At 36.4% G+C, this 17,062-nt stretch overlaps 1 protein-coding gene across 1 annotated transcript in view; it reads left to right on the forward strand.

Annotated features, from left to right (window-relative positions):
- The window catches only part of LOC149067416 (5-hydroxytryptamine receptor-like), a 173,725-nt gene extending 159,792 nt beyond the window's left edge, over positions 1 to 13,933 (forward strand). The window contains exon 2 of the mRNA XM_089252720.1: positions 9,590 to 13,933. Within this exon, the coding sequence (XP_089108846.1) occupies positions 10,235 to 11,497 (1,263 nt within the window). The 5' untranslated portion in view covers positions 9,590 to 10,234 and the 3' untranslated portion in view covers positions 11,498 to 13,933. The remainder of the gene's footprint in view (positions 1 to 9,589) is intronic.
- Positions 13,934 to 17,062: the final 3,129 nt, after the last annotated feature.

Genomic DNA, 17,062 nt, shown 5'->3' on the forward strand with positions numbered 1-17,062 from the left:
GTTTAACTACAAAACAAAGTCATTTTTTCCTCCTGGCTCGAATCCAGCTCGACTCGAGGCAACAAAAGAAAAGTAAAATAAAGGAATAGTAAAATTAAAAAAATAAATAAAATGCTTGTTCCTGCGCAAAATAAAGAGGATGATTCGGCAACGACAACCATTGGTTGCTTTGTGAGGTTCGATTCTTTGAATAAACTTTATTTATATGAGTTTCGTTCTTTTCCCCTTTCGCTTCCCCAAACATTACTTTCCTTTCACATGTTTGTGATTGAATTGAAGGATATTAAATAACTAAAACATTTATTGGAAAGTTACAAACCCTTTTGTAGCCTTCCATTGCTTCTTTCTTTATTCTTTTTTTTTATGGGATTTTTTTTCCCTTGTTTAATGTGTAAAGTTACTGTAAAAATTTACTCACAACTTTTAGTAAACTTTCTTGATCCATTCAAATAACATTTTGACCGCATATCTCGTTCAAGATTAATTCAAATGAATTTCAGTGTGTAACAGCCGCGTATATATTTTTTCACTTAGATTTGGGACTCTTGAGGGGACAAAATACTTTGTGTGGAAAAAAGTTACTCAACTTAATTACTCAAATTTTTTTTGTGACGACTTGACTTTGAGAATGAGCTAAAATTGACGGTGCGGGTTCACAAAGGCAATTTGAATAACTATTATGCAAATTACTTTTATTCCGATTCTAGTAAAGGTTATAGTCACACTTCGTTCAAAAAACGGGAATCTTATTCTGAAAAAAAAAGTCGGTCAGGATAAAAATATAGTAAAATGCATATATTTATGCATATAAAATAGGAAAATATGGAGCATATCAATCGTGAAAAATGTGTTGTTCTATCCGAGGTCATAACTTATCATAGACGTAATAAGCAAGCCTCTTTGACATAATTTTCTTACTTTTTATGAGAATCATCCGGGCTGCCGATTATTGACGATATAGCCGAAGTGTCGTTCAAGCTCTATTGGTCGTTATAACAGAGTTTGACTACATTGAATTTCTAACGCAAACAGTTTCCACGCTGTCATCTTAAAAGTTATGTAGTTATTTTCGAAAAATCCTGTCTCTCAATTCATCAACATATTTTGATAAATTTCACACGGCGAAGATTAAGGAAGACTTTCAACACAAAATATGCATCAAAATCACCTGAAATTTCGTGTTGGTTCCTCAAAACGGTCAACGCAAAACCCAGCTTAGTTGAAATTGGAGAATTCCGCACATCATAATGAATAAAAATCTTTTTCTATGAGCACGTGATTCAATAGACAAAACGAAGAAAAAGTAAATTGCGAGTTTTGGTGCCGCCGAAATCAATCGACTTCGATTCATTCCGTCCATAAAGTAAAGTAAAGAAGCCATCGGAAGCGATCGGCATTCGATTTATTTCCTGGAAATGCTATAAAAGATGAAAGTTATATTCACGGTTATCGAATATATATATAAATGAAGACATCTCACAGAGAATGAAAAAAGTGGATTTTTTTTTAAAATAAAATAAGAAGGGGAATCACCACGAGGGAATCTCAAAAGCTTATTCTCGGCGAGAAGTTGCTTCCCGTTTTAATCTGGTGAAACGTTGACGCTTCTTCAAAATGGATTTTTACGACTTCAGGAGGAAAAATAAGAAGAGACACGTCTCAGGCACACACAAAAAGAATAATAAAGAAAAAAAATCAATCAATCGAGCTCAAGACTTTTTTATTTCACTGCATTTCAAGATGATGACAAAATGCTCGACGGCAGGAGAAAAAAAAAACAGTTTTTTCACCTTAAAAACAATTTTTTCCCCTCTCCACCTTAAATGCTGTTTCCATGGCCTTTTCTTTTTTATTTTTCTTCTTCTTGAAAATGATGTTCTTCAGTGGAAAACGAAAAAAGAAGAAGAGAAAGGAATCCATCTTTGTTCAATCAGCAAAACAGAAAATGAAATTCGCAGGTGCAATGGACAAGTTATCCAACACCAAGTCCGCTCATTTAATCGCTGCAATCTCTGGAAATTCCTGCAAGATGGAAATAGATGTCACTCCTAATCAAAGAAAAGGATGTTCCCTCGTTATGAATATAACCGTAAGTTGGGGTTACTTGGACCCAAAAAAGTGAACATTTTTATACATTTATTCCCTTAACCCTAGACCTACGGTAGCGGTAATTTTTTACCGCTATAGGAAAGAAATCTACAAAAATTATTTTTCTGTATTGAAACTTCTTAAAACAGTATCTATTCAGTCTTTCTTTGACTTTATTTCAATAAACCTTTGTTCACGTACCAATTTCTTGGAATTTGGACAAAATACTTTGTTATGACAGTATTTTGCTACTTTAAAAAGAGGTTTGACTATGATTTTTTGAACTCATAATTCGTGGCTTCATTTTCGCAAGGTTTGAAGTATAACACGCTTGAGGAATTTGCAAAAAGAGATTGACGTGTGTAATGAAAAATTGTCAATAAGCGGCAAACCCCCAGCAATGTAGAATACATACTTAAGACAACTTTTCGATGCTGATCGCATTCATTGTTTCAGCTTTTGATGCTGATCAACTCAGTGAGTTGATATTTTCGAAAAAATCAACGAGACTCTTCAGAAGAGCGATAAAATTTCATAATTTCTGGCAGAAATTTCGTTTGTTCCGATTTTAACTTTGTATGCACATGGTACTCAAAACCTAGATTTTATTTTCTCTGCCAACTGCAGAAATACTTTTTTTGCTCAGTCCAAAGAATGATATGTTGTAAACTAACGACTCTCCCCACATCATCCAGCAGAGCGCTTAGGCTAGGATCTTTGGTGAGTCACCGCGGGGCCCCTCTGCATTGAATTTATAGCGCGATAAAACAAAAATAAAATGATAGAAATCGTAGCAAAACCTCCGGGCTGGAGGCCCATGGGTGAAATAGAGAAAAATAAAAATTATTTTCCTCGTGCGACATTGTACCAGTACATGCAATGCAGTAGAAGCGCAGAGGTCCATATAAACGCTAAATGAATTGGAATAAAGAGCAACGAAGATCTTTTTGAAAAGTATACTTTTGAATGGTACTAAATGGGTACTGGAGAAAAGAAAACACCGCCATAGAACATCTGTTGTTCTAATATTAATGTTCGTATAAGAAGACTCTGTCCATTAGGGTGGAACGAAAAAAAAAATTCGAAATTGCCATCGTAATAGAATTTAAAATATGCCTTTACGTGAAGAAATGCCATTCCTAATTTTTTTCCCCAAAATTCTAACTGCTTGAGGTTCCTCATCGCCCCTGAAGTTTTTATGCACGTGTGGAATTCTGTGACATGACACCACGGAGGAGGCTTTCCTATTCCCCTGAACACGTGATTCATTCAGTGACCTCGATGTTTTTCCCTTGTTTTCAGTATTCATTTGCAATCTTACCCCTTAACTGAAAGGGTGTTTAGCAGTCAAAATGATGGCCAGAAACTTTTATTGTTGTGACATTTTAGGAAATCCCCTAAAAGAGTGGGATTCTCTGGTCTCACCCACCTATGGCGATGTTAAGCTCTGTTATTTGCTGACTCAACGCAATATGAAGGCAGAGCAATCAAGAAAATATCCAGCTATTGCAGACATTCTTGAAATTATCGTGCCAAAAATAGAAAATATTTGGAAAACTGCTTCAATTCCTACGGTTTCTCACCAACGGATATGCAAAATTTTCAAAGACTTTCACTATAAATACAAAAATCTTCAGAAAAATATGAAACTAAGCAAAAATTCTCAAACTTTCAAGTTGTACTTTTTTAAAAAAATCTTTTCAGTGCAAAGCACGGAAATTGTTCGACATTGTAGCATGCAAATGTGATTTTGAAGACTGTAAGTATGACAAGTTGAGAAAGGTCCCAAATTTAGAGCGAGATTTCTTGCAAGATCAAAGAAGTACACGCAAGATGGCCATTGGTCGAGTAGATGTCCTAACAACGAAGAAATTGAAAAACAATGAACAAGGAAAATGAAAATGGTATCCCGTTCGGAGTCATCTCAAGAAGAAACGGCGGAAACTAGTTGATCAACCACTGAAAACTCACCCATATCCAACGATTCTGAGGAAAGTGATCTACATGAGCCATAACACAGTTTGCCGTTGAAGTTAGCATTTCCATCTACCAGTACTGAAGCTGGTCCATCAATCGGTGCCGAAGCAAGTACTTCATTTGCTTTTGAAGTCATGCCATCATCCTCTCAGATGAGAACTGAATTAAGAAATGTTCCTCTTGCTTATGATATTGCTCTGCAATTATTGCGAATGCTGTGCTGGAAGATGTTGGGTTACTGACGAAAGAGAAGCCAAATATGACAATAGACAGGATGAAAATAAAGCGTGAAAGAGCATCACAGAGAGTTCTTTTGCAAGATAAAATTCCTAGAAAAAAAGGTGCGAGGAATATATTTTGATGGTCGAAAAGACAAAACCTTAGCTAATGTCAAAGATGGTGATTCTTTTCCTAGAAGAACCATATCTGAAGAACACATAACCATATTGCAGGAACCCAAGTCAATTTATCTCGGTCACACAACTCCAAGAAGCAGTAGAGCAAGGGATATAAAGTCATCAATCCTAGACTTTTTCAAGCAAGATTTTGATACGAACGAATTGATGGCGATCGGATGCGATGGGACTGTTACCAATACTGGTTATAAAAATGGTGTTATCAGATTAATAGGGAAAGAAATAGGGCATCCCTTGCAATGGCTTATTTGACTTTTTCACTTTAATGAGTTACCTCTAAGGCATCTTGTGAAGCATCTGGATCAGTGATTTCCAGCATGAGCGTTAACGCCCCCTGGGGGGCGATGGAATGTTCCGGGGGGGGGAGTGGAAACTACGGGTGTAACATGGGATCCTATGGATTAGATTGTATTGGGGGGCGATCTAGATAGAACTTCATTTTACCACTAAACCGAAAAACCTATAATATTCATACTTCAGGAATTAAGAGCTTATTTTAATAACAAGACGAGAAAAGTCACGTGACTTCAATTACCTGAGATAAACCATTCGAGTGTGATCGCATGTCAAAGTGGGTTTGCGGTCAAAATGATCGTTTCCATCGTTCTAGTGTTAAAAATGTTAGTCATGCTGATGAGTTGGAATACATAATGAATTCTGTGCCGTGCATAGGAAACGGGACTTATGGCATTTTATTAGCGACGTCATTAAACAGCATTAAGTACGGAAAACCGTTTTACCCGCATTTAATGCTGTGTTTCCCCAATTTTCTTCTAATTCGAATATCTCAGTGAATATTGCACATAGAAACGTGGATATTTTTGTTTCGCATTAGGGAGAACAGGGCAACAACTTTTGTAATTGGGCTTTTTGCTCACAGTGTGTCCGTGAAGAAAGTTAACATTTTTATTTTAATGAGTTTACAACCTTTAGTAACATGAATGACATAACTGAGTCTTACAGTCTTGGGTTCAGTTATTTGGGTACTTCTTCCTAATTGAAGTATGCCTGGATCTACGATCAACGATTGGCCATTAAAATGTCATACGCCCTGTTACTTATGCACCCTGTATATTTCTAACTAGCCTTATAATAAAGATAATAATGTATGAAAAGCCAGAAACTTGTTTGTAACTAACAACCCCTTTTCATCAGTTTTGGTGGATTAATTTTATTTTTTATGTAGCACTTCTTCACTAGTGAAAACGATTGTATATTCAGATCTGTTTGATAAATCATTCTTCATTTTCATTCTTATAGTAGACCTACTTATTTTAAAGTGAGTTGTTGCGTGTCTCTAAGACCTAATTTTACAGCATTTAAACATTTCTAACATTTCAGCTGTAAAATCCGCATAATTTCTTCTACTAGGAGACCTCTTGTAATTAAGAGGCATTTTTGATTTCAGATCTGCAAATAAAAGTAGATGAAACGAGGCTAAACCAGTTAATTAAAGAAAATAGACAAAAAGTGACGATATAAATAATTTTTGCGGTGAAATTATAAAACAAAAACAAAAAACATAGTTAAATATTTATCCAGGGGTTACTTGGAACCATTTCCTGGTTGGGTCTAAGTAACCGTCATTATTGGTTTATCAGCACACTGTTCATCACATATAAATGTTAATGTTTTCAGTGGCTGTGTTTCTTTATCTATAAAAAAAATAGCTAAAACTATTTTCTTAAGGATTATATATGAAATGTAAATTTCTCTATCCCTTGCTTGTGACTACAGTGTGCAAAAAAGTGAAGGTGAAAGATATCAGCTCACAATAATTTGTATTTTCATCTCCCAGTAACACAACCTGAACTAAGAAAAGGCGGAAAGACCGGGGACGTAGTTTAGTGCCTCATGCACTCTAGCTAGTTATGCTACCTGTAGAAGAGAGATATGGAATCATGTCTATATCTGAATAACAGCAGACCCAAGAGTGATTTAAAACATTTATTTTGTTTTGGGTTCAAGTAACCCCCCCCCCCGTCCCAGGGCTTCAAGTAACCCTACTTTATGGAATCCTCTGTATGACAAAATGCAGCGAATTTTTTTTTAATGCTCCACGTGCTTTGTGCGATGATTAAGACAGAGGATCGAAAATAATGATATCGACTGGATAATGTGCATTGAATTTATATTCTTTTTGCCTCATTTTATGGGTGATGCTCTCACACAGATCAGATACTATTAACTGTGCTGCGGACCCGCGAAAGCTTCAAATTTACGTCAAGCGCCCGAATCCATCAGCAAAACCGAATCGGATCGTGGCTCATTACGGACTTCTCATGCACCAAAATTTATGTCCGTACGCTCCCTTGTTAGTACATAAAAGCTATAAAATTTTATAACTGACCGTCATATTTTGTTTTATTTTTCTATTAAGAATAGGAAAGAAAAAAAGAGTTTTAGTCGTTAAAATTTCTACGCAGCGCCATATTTTCACCGCCCGTAAATAAACGGTCCAAAATGAGCCGTAAATTTAACAGAAGATAAATTCCACAAATATCATTTAACATTTTTATTAGAAGAATGGACTTCGTGCTCACCAAGGCAGATTAGAAAAATAAAAATTTTCTTCACGACAATATTTCCAGTTTCTTGAAAGGTTACTTTATTTCTTAAGGAAAGGAAAATATCGTTGAATTTCGTTCAAAACTTGCTTCTACGTAATTTATCATCGAATAAATTTCATTGTCTATTCTGATTTTAGTGCGCAACTTTTTTTCACCGAAATCTTCAACGTTTGCGTTTCCATCCATATGCAATGACGCCTTAACGCACAAAAATTAAAAGATCGTTTTAATTAATTCAAATAATAATTCAACTCGAGAAAACAATAAAAACAAAAACTCGTTACCGCATTACTTGGAGTCGAATGAAAGCGAGAAATAATGTTTGGTATGCTAGATATTCGTGTGAGTGTGTTCGTCGGTGAAGTTCTCGACGCCAAGGAATTATTGATGAGCGCATTCTTTCCACGACGAGCTTCTGGAGCATCAATCAATCATCGTGAGAAACGATCATTAACTTCTTCTATTTCAATGATCCAACCATATATATATATATATATATATATATATATATATATAAAAGGGTTATTTACTCTTTTTTCGGGGTTCACAAGCCAGTTTAACCCCAAAATATTTCGTGCCTGTATTTTGATTAAATAAATAAAATTATCTACCTCGAGCATGTACGAAAAAAGACAATAATTTTCCATAACATTTTTTTAATATCGTGTTGATGTTTAATTCAAACCACTAGTGACAAAAAAGAGGAAAAAATAATGTCTTAAAGTAACTCTGGGAGTGAAAGGAAAAACAACATATCCCTCTCCCCCGCTCTAATGTCTTTCTAATGTTAAAGTGTCCGAAAACCTTACGGTATTTCATATTCCATGCATACATATTTTATGTTTAATAACGTGATATATCCACACGTATTATGGATATTTTTGGATTTGGGAGTTGTGAATTTATCCCTTCACTAAGATACTGATAGGCATCGAGACAGTTTGGGAGCAAATGATTTCTATAAATAACTATAAAAAAAAAAAATATTTCCCTCAAATAACAACAAACTCTCGAACATAACAAACATTGGATTAGCTCATAAACTCAATTTACGAGAGTTATTTTTTTTTTCTATCATCATGTTGTGAGAAGTATACGTGCATAGTATAAGGAATGCTTCAAATGTTTTTGGAGCACCTTCTACGTTTATACTATTTTTTTTCCTCTTTCCTCTGCATAGAAATTACACACTATATATTCGAGAATTCACTTTCATCACTCATACGAAGAAAAAAAAATATCATAGAATAATATTGAAGCGACTTCGTATAACTGAATTTGGGTATTGAAAAATTCCCGAGTTGTTATTGTTATTAATATTGCTGAAATAACAACCAATTTTCTACGACTTTTGCATAAATATGTATTAGATTTTGTTTATCCTACACCCGATTCAGAACAGAGGTAGAGAAATATATCTACTGTGGAGAAAAAAGAGTTTATTTTCTGAACATTGAACATTTTCCTGATGGATATTCATGGAATTTCAATCGCACCAAAAGTAAAAACAGATAAAATATTACACAAGGTAAAAATTTATAAAATTAGACTTCTGAAACGTGAAACTTCATGTTGTACGAATTATGTACAGGATGTTTCAAGCTTTTTGTCCTCGGGAAATTTTCTCAGAAGTGCATATAGTAGGCCCCTCTTAATCGGGTAACGAATAAACTGATACTCCGCTTATTCGGATGAAATCCTCTGGAATCAAAATTGCGCCCACAGAGACAATTTTTAACTTCCTTCCTTAATGTAAAAATTTCTAAAACTTTCTCTGCTTATGAAGTTACAGTAATTGTGGTAAATCAGTTATTATATATAATAATCGATTATTATGCATGCTCAGCAATCATCTTGGTAAGATTGATAAATTTATCACTTTACCGGTGAATATGCATAATACCCAAAAATTGTTGGTAAATTTGACAAAATGTGAAAACATTATCGCATTTATACCGGAGATTATATATTATAATCAAAAGTCGTTGGTAAATATGATAAATACTTGAAATTTATCGCCTTTATCTGTGACTATGCATAATATCCTAATCTAATTGGTCAATTTAATAAACATAAAAAAAAGTCAAAATGAGTATCGTATGTGTGATGAATATAGTCGGGCAACCGATATAATGACAACAAATTTTACGATCGTACCCTGATACAATGATACAATACATGTATGAATTATCATGTATACTACTGTATATCATATAGTACAATTTATTATGTTTGCCACCGACGCGACACTTGGGTACTATGCGTAATCACTGGTAAAAGTGATTAATTTATGGAAATTTATCAAACTTATCAAAATGCGTTTAATAACCGGTTACAATGTATACTAACCGCATTTATCACATTTAACGTAACATATGCAAATCAAAATTTACGTACATGTTTCATGGTGATCAGCTGGAAGGAGTTTGCTGTACATAGTTTGATTTAAAATTTTGATATCTAACAAGACATTAATTACGTATCTTCATTTCGTTCTCATCTAATCTCATCTCTTTCAAATTTTTTTCTTTTTTTCAGGCAGTTACGAAAATGACGAATAAATCGATGTGAGGATCATCCGGACACTCTCCGATTATCCGAGACACGAGTTGCGACAAGACGCTCCGCCGAGGAGATGACAGAAAGGAAAAATGTGTTCCGCTCTCTAATATGTACATACGTTTGTTTATACGACGACTATCAGCTAGTTCCATTTAATAAGGAACTCTTGGCTTGGAACACATCAAAAGATCCGGAAACGCGGAGATTACCGTCACTCGGATGAGCGGATTCTTTCGGTTCCTAAGCGGAAAGAGAAATCTTCTTGGCTTCCTCCATGAGAAGATAATCCCAACAGAGAGTCCAAGAAGAGATAAAAACGTGGAGTAATATGTGAAACGCTCTCGAGAACTAGAGGAGGCGTTTATCCCTCTTCCGGAGATTTTTAAAACTTTTCACAAAACCAGGGATAATTCGGCTCCACTTGCAATGCGCTTTGATAAACTTTGTCTCATAAATAATCTTTTACGACTGCGAAAATAATTAATTCCTCCGTTTGAGAATCCAGAGTCTCAACTATATCGATACACCACCGTTTGTCCGGATAGTCTTCAAATACTTGAGTCATATGTGAAGTTGTAGTTTTAAAGTTACGATGACTATCGTGATTCATTGAAACTAGAAATGATGACGGCTCGAAATTCTTCCATGAATTTAACGCTGGGAATCGGCGCCGAAAAGATTCCATCGAACTTTAGTGTCGAGGAGGCTGAAAAGACGTCTATCACCGAACTCATCGGATTCGTTTCCATATGCGCTGTGTTGGTCGTCATTATCTTCCTGACGATCGTTGGTAACGTGTTTGTCATGGCCGCGATCGTCAGGGACAAAAACTTGAACAACATTAGTAACTATCTCGTTTTTTCTCTGGCCCTGGCCGATCTGCTAGTGGCGCTGCTGGTCATGCCTCTTGGAGCAGTCTACGAAGTGAGCAGGGAGTGGTCCATGGGACCTGTGCTGTGCGACTTGTGGATTTCATGTGACGTATTGTGCTGCACGGCATCGATACTGCATTTGTTGGCCATCGCCCTGGACAGATACTGGGCCGTCACCAACGTAGATTATGCCAGGAATCGCAGCAAGACTAGGATATATCTGGCGATATTTTTCGTCTGGGTCATCTCTTTCACCGTATCGATAGCCCCGATATTTGGATGGAAGGATCCGGAGTTCAACTCCAGGATTGAGGTGAAAAAACAGTGTCTCGTGAGCCAAGACCTCGGATACCAGGTGTTCGCGACCTTCTCCAGTTTCTACGTGCCATTGATCCTGATTCTCCTGCTCTACTCCCGAATATTCCAAGAAGCGAGGAAGAGGATCAGACGTCGACCCGGAGCCGCAAGCAAAGCGATGGTTCTGATCCAGAAACCACCATCTCTGATGGAAACAAAAAACAGCACCCCGCCTGGAAGCGACCCTTCGTCAACGATGGCGGAAACGAATGTTTCGTGCGAGACAGAAGTATCGCAAGTGCCGGAAACCTCTCCGGGAAAGGCCTCGAATGGCAGCACCTTTGGCAGTAGGCCCACCCTGTCGTCGACGGGCACTGCGGTCGTCCGCCTCTTACACTTCGGTAAGAGAGACGGAGCCAAGAAGCCAGCTGACAATTCAACGAAGCGGGAAAAGAAAGCGGCCAAGACGCTCGCCATCATCACCGGCGTCTTCGTGATCTGCTGGCTCCCGTTCTTCGTGATGGCGCTCCTTCTGCCCCTCTGTGACAGCTGCGAGCCGAACGCGATCATACTCAGCTTCTTCCTGTGGCTAGGGTACGTCAATTCCATGCTGAATCCCATCATCTACACCATCTTCAGTCCTGACTTCCGCAGCGCTTTCCGCAAAATCCTCTGTGGCAACTCCGCTCTTGTCACTTCCAGACCTCATGCTTAAGTTTGGACGGTGCTCGTGTCTGATTATGTTCCTCCCATTGCGTCGATGCACCCTGACAGGCTGGAGGGCGGTGCTACTTGTTCCTGATATTCTGAATTCAAGCCTTCCAAATTTATAAACGTATATACAGGGTGAACGTGACCTGTTCTGCCGAACGAAAGTTACGGTGGATAATCGATTATGGGGAAAAAATGCGCCGTCTTAAAAAACACATATTTGTGTAGTACATGAAAGACCAACACATAAAGCACGTATTTGAAAAAAAACCAGAAACAATCATATAAGGCGACACTAGTTTCATTGAAGAATCTGGGATTTATTGATGAGATACAAGTGTGAAAGATTGATAAAATTAAAAAACGAATAATCGCCAAAATTTCTCCGAATATCCCCTATAACTCGAAAACGGTTCGAAATAGGACAGGGTTGACAAGGTATTTTATGTTTCACTTGGGTTCGTCTATCACCCGCATTACCCCATTCCATTAGGCAGAACAGGTCACGTTCACCCTGTATACATCAAATGTGAGAAGATAGGCTTCTTCATACTGCACGCACATCAACGAGCCTAGGGATTATTCTTGTTCTATAAATATAGCGATCTAACGAACGAAATTTTCTCCCTCCTCCATCACGACCATGGATCGGACCAATCCTAGAATTACAAATAAATAGTCTGTTAGTCTGTGACAGCATACAACGACACGAGAAATATACATTTGCTTCTCTCTCAATTAGAATTTCAAAGAACATTCGAAAATATCCCACTCGAATTTTTACGTAACCTGATGTTTATTCGCATCAGTGTCAGAGCGACATCTGATGAGAAAGAAGCAACTATAAGGTAGTAAGGATATAACTATCGTCCTAAAACAAGTTTAATTTCTGTTTGAATAGACACTGGTGTTTGATAATTATGAGGTAGACATTCGACATGTGGTGCTCGAGGTAAAAAGAGCTCCGCGAATGAAAAGATTTCATCGACTAACATTTAACGCACGGAATGACATATATTTTGTGGACATCGCACGGAACGTTAGTATCACTCGATAAAAGAATATGAATCGTGTATATAGTGAAGGCATTTGATACGAAATTAAAATCGGCCTATAATAGGCATTGCGTTTGTTCGAGGCGACAAAAGGTGAATTGTGCTCATCCAAGGCAAAAATCGTATATTTTTTCATCTAAAAACTTGTAGAAAATTTAGATTCAAACATCGACACCAGAACTCAAAGAATTACGACTGTACATACGGGGTGGATACTATCAGCCACCTAACAATTAGGATTTCTTGTAAAAAAACTAATATGGAAAAGGATTTTTTTTTTCTTTTTAGGATCACACGAACATGGAGGTAGTTTTAACGTTTTGAATTTTTGTGACGTGTCAGTTTTCTAACATAACGATCAGTAACATGCCAAACAAAGAAAAAAAATGTTTTCTCCATGGTGGGTTGCAGTTAATTGGAAATGAGCTGATAAATTTAATTCCGTTAGAAGCCAAGTTTAGTTATTTTCTTTCACGATTGGCGCTTTTTCCTCTTCAAGTAGAGTGATGTTAACCTTGTTATTGCGTGTTACCTTCGAATCACTACATTAGCAAATTTATCACCAGATTTGTAAAATGTTAGCCAAACGAGTTGTATTTGAAAAATTGTTCTCCCAAAATCAGAATTTTTTCGCCAAAATATGATAATTTTCTTTCCTTCACTGTTAAGTCAAATTTTTTGAGGGTAAGGGCAAGGAAAAAAAACAGGTTGGCACAGCTTTAGTCACTTGATTACTTTCAGGGTTATAGTATTGCTATCAGCTTAAAAACGCCAAGTTACACGTTCAGTGCACGTTCGGTGAATTGGACAGGATTCGAGAGAGAGAGAGAAAGTGACGTCACCAAATTTTAATGCGTTATTGGTCAAACCGAAAACCATTTTCTATATTAGTTTTTCATAAGTAATCACGTGTGTAATTATTGGGCGTTCGAATAGTATCTACCCTGTATATTAGTTCTGCATTTTAATTATCGAAATTAATCGACGTCGGATTATGATGTTCAATTTCGTGCATTTTATAAAAAACGGTATAAATGTATTTCGTATTTTTCCGGCTCTCAACGACAGGTCGAAAATATTCGAACCCAAAAGATAGAAGAGAGCCTGCATTTGCATGTCTGCATAGGATACGGAACTGCTGTACCCTCGACTAACTGTAGCTCATTGCCTCGTGTATAATGTAATGACCTTAAATATGCACCGAAAAGAAAGAAAAAAACTGTGCTCCCAAAAAACAACAATGAAAGAAAATATTTGTGTTGTGTGTACACGATGTACGTATTTGTTTATCGTTAATAACGTCAAATATATAATAATTATGGCTCAAAAAACGAATTCTGTGAATTTTGTCCTTGAATGTTGTGTGTTTGTGGGCAATGTATAAGAAACGGAATAATTAATTATTTAATAATAATTGTCGTTTTCCTTCTGTGCTTTCGTCTCTTTTATTGTTTTGTTTTCTCTCCCTCTTCAGGTACTTCTTTTTCACCACTCCTTATCCTTTGAAAACTTCAATTCTTCATCCTGCGCCTTTAACAACATGAGTAATAGTAGTACGTTTGTATTGAATACAGTCGAACTTAGTTGATTCGAAGTCCAAAGTCACTGGAAAAAAGTTCGAATTATACAATTAATCTATCCTGGACCTGTAAAATTACTACAAATCACAACTTAATCATCAATATTCACATAGGGTAATGATTACCAATCATTACAATTTTATCGTGAATTACGAAACCGTTTCCAAACTTAATTATAATTTATAATTTAATTATAATATATAACTATAATGAATTGAGCTTAGCTGATACATTATTCCACTGTTCTGGAATCAGCATCACTGCAGAATTTCTTGACCATATTCAAAACCTGATTATTGGAAACAGTTCGTGATCTTCTGTCATTAAACTGTTTCCCAAATTTTCCTTATCATTCTTATGCTATCAAGGAAATGTACTTTCATTAACCCCTTAACTGCCGACGAAACCTACGCCACCCGCTCTCCAGTACCATCCTTTCTTGATCATAATTAATTATTTATGAGTCACAAAGCGTAAAGACGTACAAATACGTCCGTGGCAGTTAACGCATAAAAAGAAAACTCCCTAGGGCATATATATACGCTAGTAGCAGTTAAGGGGGTTAATGTATTATGTAATCTGAATTTTCTAATACTTCCTTTTTTTTTTTTTTAACATATATATATATATTGATTCAATTTTTAGACCCTAACCTATATTTGCTGCATGACAAGAAGGGTGGACTACGGAAGAAGCAGGATGAATTTCAGCCTTCCAGACAAGTAAAGCTGATACAAGGGAGAGTCTACAACTTGCGGCCGCGTAGGGGTACTGGAAATTCACGAAACTGATACGTCGTTGAACGGCGAACTTTATTGGAGAAACTATAAACACTTAACATGTTAACGTGGTGAATCATGCGGGAATGATGAAAATCTCCTAATTGCCCGGGAGAATTAAGACGTAAGATGCTTATGGAACAGGAATGTGTGCCTAGAATGAGCTAAAACATCTGGGTGTCCGAACATTGGCTGACTTGGACACTTGGACAAGGACATGTGACGCAAACATGACATCGATTCGTCGTTGTACGGCCTACACGACTAGTGACATCCAACGAACGCGGACGGACCGCCACCAACGGAATTTGATTATCGAGTCCGGACGTGCCCCAAGGATGCTATAATATCAATTTAGATTTCGATTCTTAGATCATGATTTATCATAATTATTTCGTTGATTTATACTCCTGTAATTGGACTTGTTATTCTGTAATACAGATTTATATAGATATATATACACATATACATATTTAATAAAATTCCGGATGCACCCATCTTTCGGGAACGCTTTGATATCTCCTTGAGATGGGAAGCGGGGTGTGTCCGGTCCTTCAATGTTCAATACTTCCTATACTCTTAATGACGACAAAAAGATGTATATTTTCAATGTTGCACCTTAAGGTATAGGTTGAAAAGCATAATCGGTATTAAGGGATGCACAGACTCAATGCACTACAGCTAAACAATAATAAAATGCCATTAAATTATTAAAAAAGGGGGGGGGGCAAGAAAAACAGCATTTTCAAACCTTTATTAGTTTTTTAAAAAAATGGCTATTGGTTTAACAATTTGATCGGGAAAAATCAAAATGTAACTTCATGTAGAAATTTTCCAAACTAAATTTGCTTGTACGAAAATCACGATTTTTTCCCTCCAACTTCGAATTATCGAAAAGTTTCAGAAAGGGTCTGAATTATACATGGAATTTCAACATTCAATCACATAAAAAACTCTCAGGGGGAGTTTGTAAAAGTTCAAATCAACCAAGTTTTACTGTAATACGCAAAATGAACCAAAACTGTGTTCAGAAAGATTTAAGATAGTTTTTATTGAAGAAAATTGAATTCGCAGAGAAATACGATATTCGTCGTGGGGGAAAAATAGAGAAGCTATACATTTTTTCTCATGTTTACTGCGGCGTTTTCTTTTTTTGTCAAATTATTTTCAGCTTTTTTTTGCTATTTATTTATACAGTAATATTGGCATGAGAATGTGATTTATGGTGACAGAAGTAATGTTTTACATTTTCCGAAAATATAAAGGGCGCTGCGATGAGTCAACGACAGTGAAGGGGAGTATGTTCCAGTTTGCGGAAAGAAACTAAAGTTAAAGCTATCGGTGGAGGCAGGCAGAGTTCATCTTATGTGGATGGTCGTCTGTTGTCGTCCAGCTGTTGTATCTATTATTTCTTTCTACTCTGGGTTGCTTGGTATGAAAGAAACTCATATTTTGGTATGATTATTTTTGAGAAATTATAATCATATCCGGGTTCTATTTATAATGATTCTTTTTTTCAAATTAAGACCTACAAACTCAAATAGTCTTACTAAAGATATTGATCCAAATTAATTACTTTTTCTTTTTAAAGGGACATACAATAAGCACAGATCACACGCAATAAAAAAAAATTCAATAGTCAGTTTTGGCTCAGGTGCGAAGAGATTGCCTATAAGCGAAAAAAAAGTGCATTTTGAATGAAAGACATTTGTTTTTGAATTTTGAGGTGATTTTTGTGTCCTTTTCGCTCGTTTCTGGAAAGTAAAAGAAGAAAGAAGAAGAAACTCTCCTCAAATGCGTAATAACACTTGTAAAATAGATCTTATTCTCACCATGACGTGTGCAAACAGCACTATAGTCCGTTTCAGGTTAACTTTGCAGTGAAGGGGAAGCTACGAGGAAACCGCATCACTCGTTGCTACGGGAACGAAAGCCTCTCTACCAATGTATTGATGCGCGGCCTTGGTAAGGTATGGCCGATTCTCGCCAATCTCACTGAGAAAAATCTTTTTTTACGTGTAACGTAATGAGTGTAAAAAAATTGCACAGTAAATTAGTAATAATTATAGAATTTAAAAAAAGAAACCAGCGCCGATACTTTCAGAAATTAAAGTGAGGTTTTTGAAATAATTTGTTTTGTTTTTTTTAAATTAGA

The sequence above is a fragment of the Pholcus phalangioides genome, unplaced genomic scaffold (genome assembly GCF_987345545.1).
Source record: "Pholcus phalangioides strain wild (caught in Gottingen) unplaced genomic scaffold, Ppha-v1.0 ptg000030l_1, whole genome shotgun sequence".
Classification (NCBI taxonomy): Eukaryota; Metazoa; Arthropoda; class Arachnida; order Araneae; family Pholcidae; genus Pholcus; species Pholcus phalangioides.